The 16,961-nt window shown below is 43.3% G+C and overlaps 1 protein-coding gene across 1 annotated transcript in view; it reads right to left on the reverse strand.

Annotated features, from left to right (window-relative positions):
- The window catches only part of MAN2A1 (mannosidase alpha class 2A member 1), a 57,625-nt gene that overhangs the window by 17,375 nt on the left and 23,289 nt on the right, over window positions 1-16,961 (reverse strand). The window contains exons 7-12 of the mRNA XM_081930430.1: window positions 15,786-15,972; window positions 13,447-13,624; window positions 12,583-12,785; window positions 9,565-9,750; window positions 9,219-9,333; window positions 7,559-7,626 (exon numbers count right to left, since the gene is read on the reverse strand). Coding sequence (XP_081786556.1) covers window positions 7,559-7,626; window positions 9,219-9,333; window positions 9,565-9,750; window positions 12,583-12,785; window positions 13,447-13,624; window positions 15,786-15,972 — 937 coding nt within the window. The remainder of the gene's footprint in view (window positions 1-7,558; window positions 7,627-9,218; window positions 9,334-9,564; window positions 9,751-12,582; window positions 12,786-13,446; window positions 13,625-15,785; window positions 15,973-16,961) is intronic.

Here is a 16,961-nt window from a genome sequence, read left to right on the forward strand (position 1 = left end):
CTCCTTCATGGAACTGAGCTGAGGCCTAAAGGCTTTCATATGCACACCCCACACTATTTTGCCCAATCACACTGCAAATATGATACACAATTCAGGGGATGAGATTGGGCTTTTGAGCAATGACAGCAATATTATAACCAATATTCATATACTACTTACATTCATATAATATATGAATTTAAGTCCTAAATGGTTTAGGATCTAAATATTTGATGGGTTGTCTGCTCCCATATAAGGGTGGCGCTGTGGTCTAAACCACAGAGCCTAGGGCTTGCTGATCAGAAGGTCGGTGGTTCAAATCCCTCTGATGGGGTGAGCTCCTGTTGCTTGGTCCCTGCTCCTGCCAACCTAGCAGTTCGAAAGCACGTCAAAATGCAAGTAGATAAATAGGTACCGCTCTGGCGGGAAGGTAAACAGTGTTTCCGTGCGCTGCTCTGGTTCGCCAGAAGCGGCTTAGACATGCTGGCCACATGATCTGGAAAAACTGTCTGCAGACAAATGTTGGCTCCCTCGGCCAGTAAAGCGAAATGAGCGCCGCAACCCCAGAGTCGTCTGCGACTGGACCTAACGGCCAGGGGTCCCTTTACCTTTACCTGCTCCCATAGAAGATTTCCTGAAAATGACAATCAGGTGAGTATGCCCTCTTAATGGTGCTAAATTTGCATTATGAACTAAGAGTGTGAGTGTGTGTTCTCAGCACCTTTTTGGGGAATGTTCTCTCCTCACAGATCTGACAGGCGTCGACCCTGATGGGTTTTTAGTTAAAAACCATTTTTATCTACTCAGGCTTTGGGCAGAACTGGTTGTGGGGTAGGCAGCTTGTCCCTGATTATGGGTTTATGTCAGGCATAGACAAACTCAGCCCTCCAGTTTTTTTGGGAGTACAACTCCGATCATCCCTACCTAACAGGACCAGTGGTCAGAGATGATGGGAATTGTAGTCTCAAAACAACTGGAGGGCTGAGTTTGCCTATGCCTGGTTTATGTTATTAATTCTCGGTATTTTGCATTTGTTTTTTATACATTGTGCCCTACTTTGGGATTATTTTAATAAACAGTGGGCTAAATTGCCAAAACAGACGATTCAAATATCTCATATATCTCATCAATCACATTATATTCCTGTGCATACCATCTTCATGTTTTATGAGATAACTCTATATACTTTTATATTTAAAAAAACATTCTCCATTTAATCCTTTATGTCTAACCATTTTCTATAATCCCAGTAGAAGCAGAAGCACTTTGCACTCAAAACTCTAAATTCTCATCTACTTCATAATTTACTCCAAAAGCCATCCTGCATCTCTGCCAGTTCCACAAATACTTCAAGATCCATGATCCATTGATGACAAAAGTGTTGGAATTCTGGCCCGTCTTGAGGTATGTGCCTATCTGTTCAGGCACCGGCTGAATTCCTTAGACCTCCCTCCGGCGACTCCCGGCAGGATAAAACATACGCGAGGTCCGTTCCGGCGATTTTCCTCAGGCTGTGAGGAAAACACACCAACTGCTCCTCTCTCCCCTTTGGTGTCCCCAGGGAGGGGAAAGAAGCAGACAGAAATCTATTTACATCTTTTATTCCTGTCTTTTACTTCAGTACAGAGAAAACATGTCTGCACTCATCAGCAGTTAGAATAAACTCCTCCCATGTACGTCCTGTACAGGTCATATGACAAACCCACTGAGCTAACATCCGGTGCTCAGTACAGAATGGACTGCCCCTTTGTTCCCATGGCAACAGTCACAAACTTCCTGTTTGGCTTTCCAGCCACAAGCAGCAGTCTTGGCTGCTATAGCCTTTGCTTGCTGCCGCATTGCTGCTTTAGAATAACATACTCCCCCTAAAGTATCAATGCGTGCTGCGAGCAAAGCGTCATCCAGAGAAGAAAACAAACAGTTGTTATACTTATAACATTCCCCTGTTGTTTCAGTTCCACCCTTGGAACTACCCGCCACTGGTTTTACCAATGTACCTTGCTTGCTGCCGCATTGCTGCTTTAGAATAACAAAAAGTGCATGCAAATCTGCCAATTTTTTTTAACTCCACAGAAAATCTCTACCACAATGCTACATGCTCTGGTGGATTTTACAAGGGAAAATGAAGCAGCACTAAAAATGCCGCTCCATTATATGAAGCAATCACAATAATTATTTAAATGAAAGCATCCATTTAAAGGTGACAATATTGCACAGGATAGGTACACTTCAATAGTTTTATTTAAGTTTGTTTCTTCAAACAAATTTTAATTAGGCAAAGGTTACCTTTATTTTTTTACATCTGTTTGTATTTACTGCTCATAGCTACTCTAAATAAGATTTGGTGTTCAACCTTACCACTACACTCACAAGCAATAAATACTTTCAGCTCAATTTAATCTTTCAACTACCAACTGAGTCTCTGAGACAGAGCCAGAACAAGCAATTATGAGTCCGTGGTGCAAGTGCTCTAGACCCCAATCCTGTTAAATTCACCTTTTCCTTTGTTCCTCTCATCTCTCTCAAACATCCTCCCCTCCCTGCTAACAATCTTAAGAGAAACTCTGTTCTGATCAGATCTCTAAATTCTATGTAGCCACAAAATGATTACAAAACTTGAGTGCTAACCCCCACACTCTCAACATGTTCCTGAACTGACTTCATCACTCACTTCTCTCAGGTACAAAAAACTCCCGCTGTTCTAGGCACATTTTGCAACATGGAACTTCATTAGGGTGAGCAGTTTTTGAGTTCTGGGCGCAGTACTGTGCCTAAGATTTCAGATTAAAACTGCAGAGTGGAAGGAAAGGAGGGCCTTTTTCTACCTCCCCACTTCCAGCTGCTCCCTGAAGACTGGGGAAGAGACCCTCTTAGAGGGGTGAGCAGGGGAAGGGCTAGACCATGTGAAAAATGATTGTAATATTTTAGCAGCAATTCATTCATTTTCAGCTTTGTATTCTTGTTATTAAAAAAAGTGCGCCTGGACATTCTGTCGTTGAACCCATAACCTAGATTTAAGGAGCCATTTAGCTCCTAGTTTTCATATCTCTGTTTCTAATACTGCACAAACACTCATGGTTGGTGAACATATGCTGCTGTCTCTATTCTTTCACCTATTTTCCTTATTAGGCAGTATAAAATAAAGCATAGTATTTTTCATAGTAGAGGTGGTTCTGTTAAACTAGTATGTTGCCTTGCTGCTGACCTAATCCCATAAACCACAACAAGGTGAGGACTCCAAGCAAACCCAATGAAATCAATGCACTTAAGTGTACCGATTTCAATGTGACTACACAAAGTACGTAGGTTAGATATCATATCACAGCTTGGGTGATAACCTATGTGGGGGGGGGGGGACTACTAATGGCAGCAAATGGCAATACATTAAAGTCCGGTTGATTTTCAAAGTTATGTTAGGACTCTCTTGCAACCTGAAGAGGCAGAACACCCCCCCCCCAAAAAATGGCAAGATCTATAGATAACTGTAAGAATCTGAGTATGTCACAAGCTGTATGTCGCCTACCACAACCACCATGTATAGATATCAGATAAATAAACAAGCATGAGCCTGAAAAAGATTTATTTATCAGCTGAATTCAACAGTAAAAATATTTCCTAAAAATCGCAACAAAAGCCTACAAACAGTATCTGACTACACACAAGTCTGGAAGAGGTAAAGCGAAGAGAGGCACTGGAAGAAAGATAGCACAGACCTCTGCCTGCTGTCTCCTGACGAGTTATGACGATTCCTAGACTTTTGGACCTTTGCTGCATTTATTTATTGTAGTACAGTTGCCAAGGGCATAAATTATGAGATGAAGGTTCTTGATTTCAAGCTCAAGTTTTTAATAAGGAATAATAAAGGTGTGCAAGCTTAGAAGACCATTGTAAGAAATGGTGAAAAATGATATTGGAAGTACTTTCAGCACACTGAGTAAAAGTTAGTTGAATACAATCCAGCGTACACCCACTGAAATTAATGGACCTAAGTTAGCCATGGTCATTAATTTCAATGGGTGTACTCTGAGTAAAAGTTAACTTTTATATTTATATAGTACACTGCAGTATATTTTCCCCTTCTTAAGAAGTCAGAAACATGTACCAAATTTTAAGCCATACCTTTACAAACTTTTACAGAATCCCAAAGCCTAATATAATATTTTCCAATATTTTTAAAAAATGTCCTAAGCACTTTTCTTCAAATGTATCAATGATTTCTGCAAATATTACAATTGCGTTAAAAGAATCAATAGGTGACATTCAAAGGTGTTTCCCACTTGTGGAATTAATATCCACTCACCTAATGGGACTTCTTTCCCCTGCAGGCCCAAAATTTGGTCTTGCCCTGGCTCCCACTCTCAGACAAAAGACTCAGAGGACTCTCAGCTCAGGAAATCCCAAAGAATTTATTGATAAATCAGCACACAGTCTCAGTATCAGCTCTAAGTACAGAATACATCCTTCACGAGAGTTCTAGGATCACGGTTAGGCATAAGCAGGCACCATCACAGGACCAGTCGGTTACGTGGTTCTTATCCCCAGCGAAAACCTTGCAAGGGAGCACTCCTACAAGGGGAGCTGCTGGGTCTGTTCAGATGGTGGCATGTCTTTCGTGATGGGTACAGAGTCCAACTCCGTACCTCTAAACTCAGCTGGCTTGGCCGAATGGCTACCTGCCTCTTTGGCTACCCTGGGAACTTTGTACTCAGGAGACTGAATAGGAACTGACCCAGCAGACTCCTGCACCCTTACAGAAGAAGTCAGCATCAGTGCCACATGACCACCTTCTCCATCCCTACTGGAAACTTCCCCACCTCCAACTGAGGCTTTTGTCCTCTGACAGATCCTGGCATGCCTACCCTTGTCCTGGCTGTGGCACATGACAGCTCCGAAGGTTGAGTTGAAAGACCCATAGCTGCAGGGAAAGAAAGCCCTGCTGCATCCACTTGTGGCACTGGATAATCACCGAGTACCTGCACCAGGTAATCAGACCACGGGTTTTTATCTAGCACAGATATGCAAAGAAAGATATACAGTGGTACCTCGGGTTACATACGCTTAAGGTTACATACGCTTCAGGTTACAGACTCTGCTAACCCAGAAATAGTGCTTCAGGTTAAGAACTTTGCTTCAGGATGAGAACAGAAATCGTGCTCTGGCGGCGCGGCGGCAGCAGGAGGCCCCATTAGCTAAAGTGGTGCTTCAGGTTAAGAACAGTTTCAGCTTAAGAACGGACCTCCGGAACGAATTAAGTACTTAACCCAAGATACCACTGTAACCGCATTGTCTGTTCCAAAATTAGGTTTACAGTCATACCTCGGGTTGAAGTTTCTTCAGGTTGAGCGGTTCGGGTTGCTCCCCGTGGCGACCCGGAATAACGGAACACATTACTTCCAGGTTTCGCCGCTCGCGCATGCGCAGATGGTCCAAATGACGTCACGCGCATGCGCGAAAGCGGCGAATCGCAACCCGCGCACACACGGGTTGCGTTTACCCAGGATGCGAACGGGGCTCCAGAACAGATCCTGTTCATATCCAGAGGTACCACTGTACATGCATTTATAACACCACCCATAGCCTCCTCATCAACATTGTATCCAAGAAGACGGTTCTGATGTTTATACAAACAAATCTGTAACACAGGCAACACCTAAATTGCAAACTTTGCAAACTAACCAGACGTTCTATGGTGACAACCCATAACCCTCTGAAATGCTCTACATCAGCCTCAACCTGGTGCCCTCTTGATGGTTTGGATGCAACTCCCTTCGGCTCCAGCCATCCTATTTAGGACCAATGGGGGTTGTCCTTCAAACATCTGGAGTGCATCAAGTTGGCAGGCAACCCTCTTGAGACCTATCAAAAATTACTTCGGAAGTTTGTAAGCAGAAGATAAGAAAGCTGTACAATCTTTGCTGAGCCTCAAAGTATTTATTGCTGAGCAATAAATACTTAAGCAGTACTTGGGCTAGGCCACTCCTCGCCTCCTCTCCCCCACTCAAGTATTATTGGTTACGGTTGCCATACCAAACGAGACTATCAAAAGTGCTGATCTCATGGCAAAACAAAGCATGTGAAGAACTTCCATATACTAGAAAAGAGAAATTCAGAGTCTCCATGGCACTGTTTTCAACATATTGGGAATATTATTAGAAGCTGCACAAACACCACTTCCAATTCCAATTCCTCAGGTTAGGAAAGAGAAAGGGGTCATGACCGCAGGTTTCATAGCCCTGCTTTGAGGAACGCAGGGCAGTACTATGAGGGCTACCCCTATGGCTGCAATCCCTTATGACAGCAACGGAGATATCTGCTGTAACTATTACCACGGACAACTAGGCAATTACAAAGTTTCAGTGTTATTCACGTCTGTACAAACTTGCACACAACATACTAATTTAAAACACCACATTTATGAACTAGATAAGATACCTATAATATTAATAAAGAGGTATTCCTAGTGTTTCTTCTTGAAATGAGCTACAGTTCGAGCCCCAAAAAACCCCACCAAACTGCAAATTCCGAAACACTACAGTAATCAATTCTTTCACCTAGTTTATTTGCTACCAATATTGTTGTTCAAGACTGAGAAATACTGAAGTATATCAAGACATTATGCTACACAGATACTATGCAATAGTAAAGGACACAGTATAATATAGTAAACAGATACTAAGACATTTTCAACAATAAGCAGCATCAGGGTGTGTTTTTTATAAAAAAGAGTGAATAAATTATGTTTTACTGAACCCTACTGCTCAGTGCTTCTGTGACTATTTCACAGCAGATTAAAAAGGCATTGTCATGGTTACCTTTCTTAGCTAGAGGTGTATCTATCACCTTCATTGTAGAGCTTTCAGCAGATGCTGAAGACACACCTCTTTACTTTGGTCTTTGACATCCTTTATTTACTTATTTATTTAAACTGTGTTGGTTCGTTATTTTAATGATTTTGTCTGATATTAAATTGCATGACTATATTGTTGTAACTCGCCATGAGACGTTATGGTGAGGGCTACGTAAGTAATCCTATAAATAAATATGTATTTAAGTGTCTGGTTATTAGAACAGTTTTTCAAGCAAAGCATAAGCTTTGAGATGAGATATAGATGATACTTTGTTTTCTCAATGTCACCCTACTACTAAATCCTCAAATGTATTTCTTTAAAAACAAACAAACTATGGCTTTAGACTTGGCATATAAAAAAATGCAAACATAAATGAAATGTCACTGCTTTGGGAGTTATCTATAACTTTTCTTCCTCCCACCCAAGCTTCCTATTCTATTTTCTTCATAATTCATGAACTATCCTATTTTTATGAGTTAAATTTGCTTTATTTTTATTTCATAAAATGTATACACTGTAAATAAGGAAATCTCATCTCTATTTACAAAAAAAGGATAAAACATTAACTAAAAATTAATTTACTGCAACTATACCACCTTGATTTTGTAATTTTAGCAAGTCCCGTAATATCTCCTTGAAACGGAATAGTTTATTTTTTTAAAAAAATCAAAACAATAGTAGAACTTTTAACATTCTGCATATTCTCATGTATTAAGAAAGAAAGCATTTACCTTGGCTGTTTACTCAGTTCTATGACAGTCTTGTGGGGCAAAGAGTCTTGCGTAGACTGAGCATCATCCTTCCAATGGGAAAAATGTTGAGGTTACTTGCAGATACAACACAGAGCATAAGAAGAAAAGTCTATTTGAAAATTCACCTAGGCTGCAACCCTGCACCCACTTATCTGGCAGCAAGTCTCATGGAACTCAGTGGATAGGACTGGGCTGCTGAACAGAGTTGAGCCTGCCATACCACAGAACGCACGGGGTCATTCGAATCCCATTCACTTTATTTTTAAGGAAGTATACTGATCCCTCTTTAATTTTAAATGTTCTGAGGGTGGCTTATAAAATTTAGTAATAAAATCAAATCCACCAATAAAATGGTTTGGGATCCAAATTTATGAATGAGTGCCTCTCTCCATACTAATTCTCCTACGCTTTGAGACCTTCAGGGACCTCCTTATTTCAGAAGTCATCAGTCAAGAGGGAAGGCTACTTCAGTGGCAACGTCCTGGGCCTTTGGAACATCCTTCCCAATATTGCAAATCTTCTGGTGCCCTGTAAAATCGTTGTTGACTGACCCAGATGTTTCAAATCCATTGCAAATTAATTGTATGCACTGCACTTTATACTTTCGTTTTTGTATTACCATGACTGATGGTCCACTGCCCTCAAATTCTAAGAGTGCGGAAAAAATGTTTAAGCCACCACCACAAGATAAAGCAGATAAAAGGAAGCAGTGATCTCAGCAAGAATTAACAGGTAGCAAGCCACACATCACTGAGAGAGCCTCTCCCCATCACTATCTGCCTCAACCTCAGATGACGAAGACACCTGGAAGAAGGGACCTGAAGTAGGTATCAGTGCACAAATAGTTCCAAGTTGAAGTAAATGACTGCTCCAGGCAACTCAGCTCCCCAGTCTGGGAATTTGGAACTCTTTAATCATGCAAATTATACAAGATGTGATTTGTCATGCTTTCATGCTACAGTTTCATACGGTCAAGCTATTTTAAACTCAAATAAGAAATAACCAATGAAATAACATTACTGGAGGGAAAAGTTTTTCATTTTTGTTCACTATTTAACTATTTGAGAAGCCAACTGGCAATTGTTATAACCAGTCACAGTACCTACCCTCTTGCAAGCACAGTTAGTTTAGGTGTAACATTCACTGTACTACAATTTAACTTGGTCACCCAGTATAATTGTATTATACAGTACCTTGTAAACGATGTAGGCATCTAACAGTGTCTGTTCACTCAAAGAATGAATTTGTCAATGAAACAGGATGGGGAGGGATGCCATTTTCAGCAATTTTCCCTCCCCCTGCAACCCCCCTAAATCTGCGCAGGGGGGTTGAAAGGAACACTGAAAATTATCTCTCTTCCCCTCAAGCCACTGACATTCTTTTCATCAAGAGGACAGAGTTGAACACATGAAGTAAATGGCTAATACGTTCACCAGCAAAATTTAGCACACTCCTTCTCCCAAACCTTTTTTTTAATGGTATGATTACAAAAAAATGTTGTCCAGGCTGCATTAGGTGCCAGGTGAGATGCATAATGCACCCAACCATCTCATGCTAAGAACCTAAAACAATACTGGTCTATTCACCAACACAATTGTGGCCTTCTTCATGATTATAAGGATTATTACCATAAACTCACCATTGTAAGAAATGGGGTTGATGGGTTGTAATGATACGTTTCTTGGTCCTTTAGAATAAGAACGTGAGCAGAATCAGTGATAATTTTCTTCACGTTTATTAACGAATGGAATAGCCTGTGAACAAAATAAATACTGCAGCTGTGGGAGGTTGGATTCAAACATTCTTTATGTTAAAGGGCTACAAAAAAAGCAGCAATTACTAAGTGTTGACTAACACAAAGCTATTAATATGTTTACTTAAATACAAAATCAAGAGAAGTTTGTCCAAAATAGGAGACCAAATAATCAGATCTCCCCTCAAGCCAAGAAACACAGCAGAGGCAGTATGAAATGCATGGCACTTACCTAGTGCCATAATCCACAACAACCCAGTCTTTAGCTGTTCCTGTGATAGCATCATGATGTTGAAAAAGTCCCAAGTTTCTTCTCGCCTCTGTTAGTAATTTGTAGTGGTCCACCGAAGGAAATGCTTTCATTTTCTCAGTTTTTTTAGACTGTACCAGAGCCAAGGAGTAAAGAATTTCAGCAGCCCTGAAACAAAAAAAGTTTTTTTTAAAAAAAAAATGTTTACAATATTTGTATACCACCTTTCAACATAAAGGTTCCCCAAGAGGTTTCCATAATAGAACTGAACAAGACTTACAACATCCTATTATTCACTTCAGCAATGAGAAGCTACTTTCTTTCAAGGGTCTGAAACACAAGGCTTAAACACAAAGCCTTAAGTATTAAAACTTGTTCATGTTTAGAACTACAGTGGTGCCTCGCAAGACGAAATTAATTCGTTCCGCAAGTCTCTTCGTCTTGCGGTTTTTTCGTCTTGCGATGCACGGTTTCCCATAGGAATGCATTGAAAATCAATTAATGCGTTCCTAGGGAAACCGCCTTCAGACCAGGTCCGGGGACAGTCTGTCCCCCGACCTCTTCTGAAGGCTGGGGGGGGGACAAGGGCTTTTCTTCCCACTGCCAGCCTTCAGAAGGCTGTTCTGAAGGCTGGCGGTGGGAAGAAAAGCCCTTCTTCCCACCTCCCGCCCCGCAAGCTCCGGGGACAGGAGGGCTTTGCTGCCGACCACCAGCATTTTAAAAGCCCCTGCTGTCCCGGGGCGATTTTAAAATGCTGGCGGGCGGGAGCGAAGTCTCCGCTGCCCCGAGGAGATTTTAAAATGCTGGGGGTCGGCAGCGAACGCTTCACTCCCGCCCGCCAGCATTTTAAGATCGCCCGGGGCAGCGGAGAAGTCTCCGCTGTCCCGGGAAGGCAGGCGGGGGGAGCAAAGACTTTTGCCCCCGCCTGCCTTCAGAAGAGGTCCAAGACCTCGTTCCGATGCCTGGCGGCGGGGGGAGAGGTTCCCGCCCCACCGCCCGGCATCGGGGCATCGTTCTGATGCCCGGCGGCGGGGTGCGAGGTTCCCGCCCCGCTTCGGAGCAGCGTTCCGAAGCGGGGCAGCTGGGGCAGGTGTTCCCGCCCCCCCGCCCCGCTTCGGAGCAGCGTTCCAAAGCGGGGCGGCTGGGGCAGGTGTTCCCGCCCCCCCGCCCCGCTTCGGAGCAGCGTTCCGAAGCGGGGCGGCTGGGGCAGGTGTTCCCGCCCCCCGCCCCGCTTCGGAGCAGCGTTCCGAAGCGGGGCGGCTGGGGCAGGTGTTCCCGCCCCCCTGCCCCGCTTCGGAGCAGTGTTCCGAAGCCGGGCGGTGGGGGCAGGTGTTCCCGCCCCCCCGCCCCGCTTCGGAGCAGCGTTCCGAAGCGGGGCGGCTGGGGCAGGTGTTCCCTCCCCCCCGCCCGGCTTCGGAGCACCGGGAGAAGCGATCTCCCCGCAGCCCCTTGCTTCAAAAGAGGTCCAGGGGCAGCGGGGAAGAAGCGCTGCGCTTCCCGCTGCCCCGGACCTCTTTTGAAGCAAGGGGCTGCGGGGAGATCGCTTTTCCCCGCAAACCCTTGCTTCAAAAGAGGTCCGGGGGCAGCGCGAAGCGCTTCCCGCTGTCCCCGGACCTCTTTTGAAGCAAGGGGCGGTGGGGAGAAGCGATCTCCCCACAGCCCCTTGCTTCAAAAGAGGTCCGGGGGCAGCGGGAAGCGCTTCCCGCTGTCCCCGGACCTGGGGCTGCGGGGAGAAGATCGCTTCTCCCCGCTGCCCCTTGCTTCAAAAGAGAAGACCCGCTGTCCCCTGGGCAAGCTTCGTTTTGCGAAGCAAGCCCATAGGGAAATTCGTCTTGCGAGGCAACTCGAAAACGAAAAAACCTTTCGTTTTGCGAGTTTTTCATCTCGCGAGGCGTTCGTCTTGCGGGGTACCACTGTACTTAAAATGCACCTAGCATCTATTGCAAGTTCTGGTTCCTGTTTTCCTCAAGCACATTTGATATGTTGTCAAGTGATCAAGTCTTCACTAACTTTCTCTTAAGTTACTTTCTGCTATATGCAAAGCCATTGGAGCAGATTGTTTTGGGAAAGGAATTAAACTGGACCCAACGGTATGTACAAAGACACACACCTGACCGTTCAATACCGTCTTCACCAGCAGTATGTCATGCAAACTAACAAATCCCTAGCTAGCTCTCGGGGGGTAAAGCAAGAAGAAAGCAACCTAACTAGCTTCTAACGTCAAATAATCTTTGCACAATAGGGTGCACCGTTGACTACAGAGCTAAGTATTCACACAAGTTGCTTTTGACTATTTGAAAGAACCAACTTTGGTGTGGTGCGCCATTTTGCCACTCCACCTACATTTCCTTTCCCAAGAAGAACTCTAAATACAGTGGTACCTCGGGTTACATACGCTTCAGGTTACATACACTTCAGGTTACAGACTCCGCTAACCCAGAAATAATGCTTCAGGTTAAGAACTTTGCTTCAGGATAAGAACAGAAATCATGCTCCGGCGGCGCAGCAGCAGCAGGAGGCCCCATTAGCTAAAGTGGTGCTTCAGGTTAAGAACAGTTTCAGGTTAAGTACGGACCTCCGGAACGAATTAAGTACTTAACACGAGGTACCACTGTACAGGAAATGCTAGAAAACTCCAAACTAAAAACGCATCAAACACATTTGCTGAAACATGGGAGGAAAAGAACAGGAGATGAGTAACCCCCCTACACAAAACACCATTCACAGGCAAATGGACGCACCAACCTTTCTTTCCAACCCCCCTAGCACTTCCTTTCAAAAGAAGGGTTGCAAGACCAAACATGCCAGTCAATCTGGCCCTTTAGCTAGAGGACAACCCAGCACTCCTAGTCCCACACTACATTGTTCAGGGAAACAGGCACAAGATCAGTACGACTGGAAGTAACCCCACGTTTGAAGTAGTGCAAACTAACTCAACCTTAAGGAAAAACCCCACAGGGGGATCCCCTGCCCCCCCAAAAAGCCGGTGACCCTACTTACCTTAAATATGACTCTAGAATCCTATCAAGGCGTTTGTAGAAGGGGCGTGAGGTAAAATATCCACTCCAGTAATGATTATCTCTGTCTGCATATGTGAAGAAATCGCCACTCAGAACAGGAAACACTGAATTACTGTTCTTTTCATCCAAATTACTAGCTTTACGGAGAGCCTCAAAATAATCTGACAAAGTCCCAAACTGAGCCTGAAGCAAATTAAAATATGGTATATAAGTTCTTTGCACTGCGTTCAGTCGAAGCACATTTTGTTCTTGGAGACCGACGTTTTTGGCAGGCATCTGCTGTTCCGTTTCAGTGCTGAAGCTCACGTTGCTTCCATTAGCTCTGGAGTGGAACCTACCCTCATCCTTTCTCCACCCCACCCCACCTTCTCCGTAGACATAAATCATGAAGCTTCAAGTTTGAGAATTTATAGAGAGAGTCTAAGAATTACATTCAGTGTTCATGCATACAGTAAGCCAGCAAGTTACATGGGAGTTACATCCAAGTCAAAACTGTGTATAGTCAAAACATGCTGAGTGCCATGGCGGGTGGGACTGCCAAATACTCTCCCCCCAACACACACACACCTGCCCCCCGTTTTAAATGCCAAGCATGTAAAGTCACCTGAATACGACTTAGTTGTATATCACCTACATTTTCTTAAAACATGTGTAGGCATATGCAAACTATGAAGTATATTCCTCTGTGTTCAAGGTGGCTTACTGCACCTGGATTCATTCTAGAGTTCTTTCTATCACTGAGAATGCATAACCAACCAGCAAAAAAAGCAAAACTGAAGTTTAATGAACCGTGAAGGCATTGAAATCTGTTTCACAACTGACTTATAGTAGAACTGTACCTTACCTTAACATGGAACTCTGGGTGAGAATTCATGTAATCAAAAAGCTTCTGATAATTTTGATACTGCTGATCCCATTCTGAACTCTCAGTGTAGCGGAAATCATCTCCCAGTGGAGCCAACAAAACTTTGGTGCGGAAAAGCTTCGATTTCTTTCTGTACTGATCTAAAATCATCCATGCCCTTGGGGGAAAAAATAAAATTTGAGGGGGAAAGATAGAATAAGTGGATAAACCAACATGAAGAGATATTTTGCAACAATACTCATTCTTACTAAATCTGCAAAATTTCACCTGACGGGGGTGAATTAAAGTTTTCTAAAAGAGTTATGGCAGCCAAGTTGATTTGATTCCAATAGTTCTGATCTACAGTTCTGACATCAAAAGGGAGGAGGAAGAGCAGCTGGACTAATTTTTTTAAATAATGATTGCAAGTTGCGGCACAACTCTTCAAAGTAAATAAATAAACAAACTGGTACGACCCAGTCCTGTGCATGCTTCTTGAAAACGAAGTCCCACCAAGTTCAATGTGACAATATTCCAAAGTATATATGTCTGTAGCCTTAGATGATTTGTGTTCAGTCAGTACAAGGAGCACAAATACAACAATGCTTCTTTTATAGTTTAAATTACATGCAAATCACATGGAATTTAATTCCATGTAATTTCCTCTGTTCTCCAGTACATCTAATCTTTGCAGTTCATGGTCCATAAGTACAGTGGTACCTCGGGTTACAGACGCTTCAGTTTACAGACTCCACTAACCCAGAAATAGTACCTCGGGTTAAGAACTTTGCTTCAGGATGAGAACAGAAATCATGCGGCGGCAGCGGGAGGCCCAATTAGCTAAAGTGGTGCCTCAGGTTAAGAACAGTTTCAGGTTAAGAACGGACCTCTAGAACGAATTAAGTTCTTAACCCGAGGTACCACCGTAACATATTTCCCCCCACATCCACTAAAATTAACAGATTCTTTTTTTAAAGGATTTGTTTTTTAAAACAATGATGGATGACAGCAGACTTAGGTGTCTGTACTATAAAAACTGTCTAATCCCAATCCACCGAGAACACCCTTTCAAGAAATTAAGAGCTTCTGTCGTACAACAGAAAGGATATTCTGCTCAAGGAATGCTTCCAAGAGCTTTAGTTTAAGAAAATCCCAGGACAGTTGCAACAATCATAAAACACACTTAGTAAAAAACATAGGATAAAAACTGTAAAGTTAAAACAAGCTTAGTTTGCCCACAGGGAGATCTGTATAAGCAAAAAGGTAATTTACCCAGCTTGGAAAAGAAATCAAACTGGGTGCCAGATAAGACCAATGGGGTGGGGTTGTCAATGCGGGGCATTCTCTCCTGTTACCACTTGCCTCCCTTCAGAATAGAAGGAGGGAAGAGACCTCTGATATTAGTATTCATTCAGGCTCATGCGGGGCATTGATGGTCCTTATAAATATTTAGCTAGTAAAGAATTCTCAACTCAGTTTATTCTCATTTCCTAGTTTTGTATATATGTCCAAATTCTTCAGAACTGCCACAAGATACAAAACACTTCAGAAGAAAACAATAACGATTGAAGGACATCAAAAGCAATAGAGAGGTACCTTGGTTTACAAACTTAATCGGAAGTCCTTTCTTAAACCAAAGCGTTATTAAACCAAGGCGCACTTTCCCTAATGAGGCCTCTCACTGCCGGTGCCCTTCCACCCTTCGGCTTCCGTTCTTAGACCGAGGTAAAGTTCACAAACCAGGACACTACTTCTGGTTTTGCGGAGTTCATAAACTGAATAGTTCGTAAACAGGGCTGTTTGTAGACTGAGGTACCACTGTACAGTTGTACCTTGGATCCTGAACGCCTTGCGAGTCAAACGTTTTGGCTCCCAAACACCGCAAACCCGGAAGTGAGTGTTGCGGTTTGCAAACGTTCTTTGGAACCCAAACATCCGACTGGGCTTCTGCTGCTTCCTGCAGCAAATCAGAAGCTGTGCTTTGGTTTCTGAATGTTTTGGAAGTCGAATAGTCTTCTGGAACGTATTCCGTTCGACTTCCAAGGTACGACTGTATTGTAAAGCCTATTCCAAATTAATGATTGTTCAAAGACAAGGTGCAGCTCCCTGCACAAAGTGAGACTTCATCCCAAGGGATTCAGGGCCATTGTCGCCGTCTGAAAATATGAGACAAGCCACCTGAAGGGTCAGTGAGATCACCCATACCTCTTGACAAAGCCAACTTTTATTCATATTAAAATTATTTAATTTCCACATCCTACATACTTTGAATTTAGATGGTTGAATTTGTTCCAAGATATGACTGGCCGTGAAATTAATAGGCAGCACTGTGTACTTACCTGTGCTGAACGTTTCCAGAATGAATAGCTTCAGGAGGAACTCTCCAGGGACAACTGACTCTTCCTCCAGGAAGGCGCTTAAAATCAAATTGGCAGCAAATTTTAGGATCTGGTCCGCAAGTGTGAGGAATATCATAGCTATAAAAAGGCATCATGTGGCAGAGAATATCCGTATTAGATCCCAAATCTAGAATTAAAATAGGCAAGATAAAGATAAAAGGAATACTCTGTCCTTTCTCATTCATATCTCATTCATGCCCATTACATGACATGCCTTTTCTCGAACGAGAACAACATTTCAAAGAATTTTTATTTACACCAGTAAAACATGGTAAAGGTAAAGGACCCCTGGATGGTTAAGTCCAGTCAAAGGCGACTATGGGGTTGCAGCGCTTATCTCCCTTTCAGGCCGAGGGAGCCAGTGTTTGTCCACAGACAGCTTTCCGGGTCATGTGGCCAGCATGACTAAACCGCTTCTGGTGCAACAGAACACCGTGATGCAAACCAGAGTGCACAGAAATGCCGTTTACCTTCCCACCACAGCGGTACCTATTTATCTACTTGCACTGGTGTGCTTTCAAACTGCTAGGTTGGCAGGAGCTAGGACAGAGCAACGGGAGCTCACCCCACCGCAGGGATTCGAACCACTGACCTTCTGATCGGCAAGCCCAAGAGGTTCAGTGGTTTAGACCACAGCACCAGCTGCGTCCCATTTCCACCAGTAATTAGCTCCAGGTATGCTCTTTGGCCTGTACTTTTTTTTGACAAGTCTACTGATGTAATACGGAAGTCCATGTTTGGTATCTATGTCACTTTAGGCCATGTCTCCCTAGGTCTGTTATTTAGTGCGCCCATTTAGAAGGACCCATCATGAGCCAAAAAACTGTCATTCCATCTTATCAGCTGACAGAATTAGTACTTTAATAATTTCCCATTCTATAATCTGAAATTGCAGTTGCAAGGCCTTTGGAAGACTGTTGGATCACAGCCAACTGTAACAAGTTTTGCAGCTATAAATCGTCTTAGGACATAAGCTACCTCCCATACCTGTGGGCCTGGTAAGCTTTGCAAACTTGGCAATGATACCCAAACTGCCAATAATTCGCCACACAGTAAAAATAATCCACTGTATATTCAATCCAGTAAGCTTCTGTTATTCGAGTTAATATGAGGTAA

The sequence above is a fragment of the Podarcis melisellensis genome (genome assembly GCF_964234715.1).
Source record: "Podarcis melisellensis genome assembly, chromosome: 11".
Classification (NCBI taxonomy): Eukaryota; Metazoa; Chordata; class Lepidosauria; order Squamata; family Lacertidae; genus Podarcis; species Podarcis melisellensis.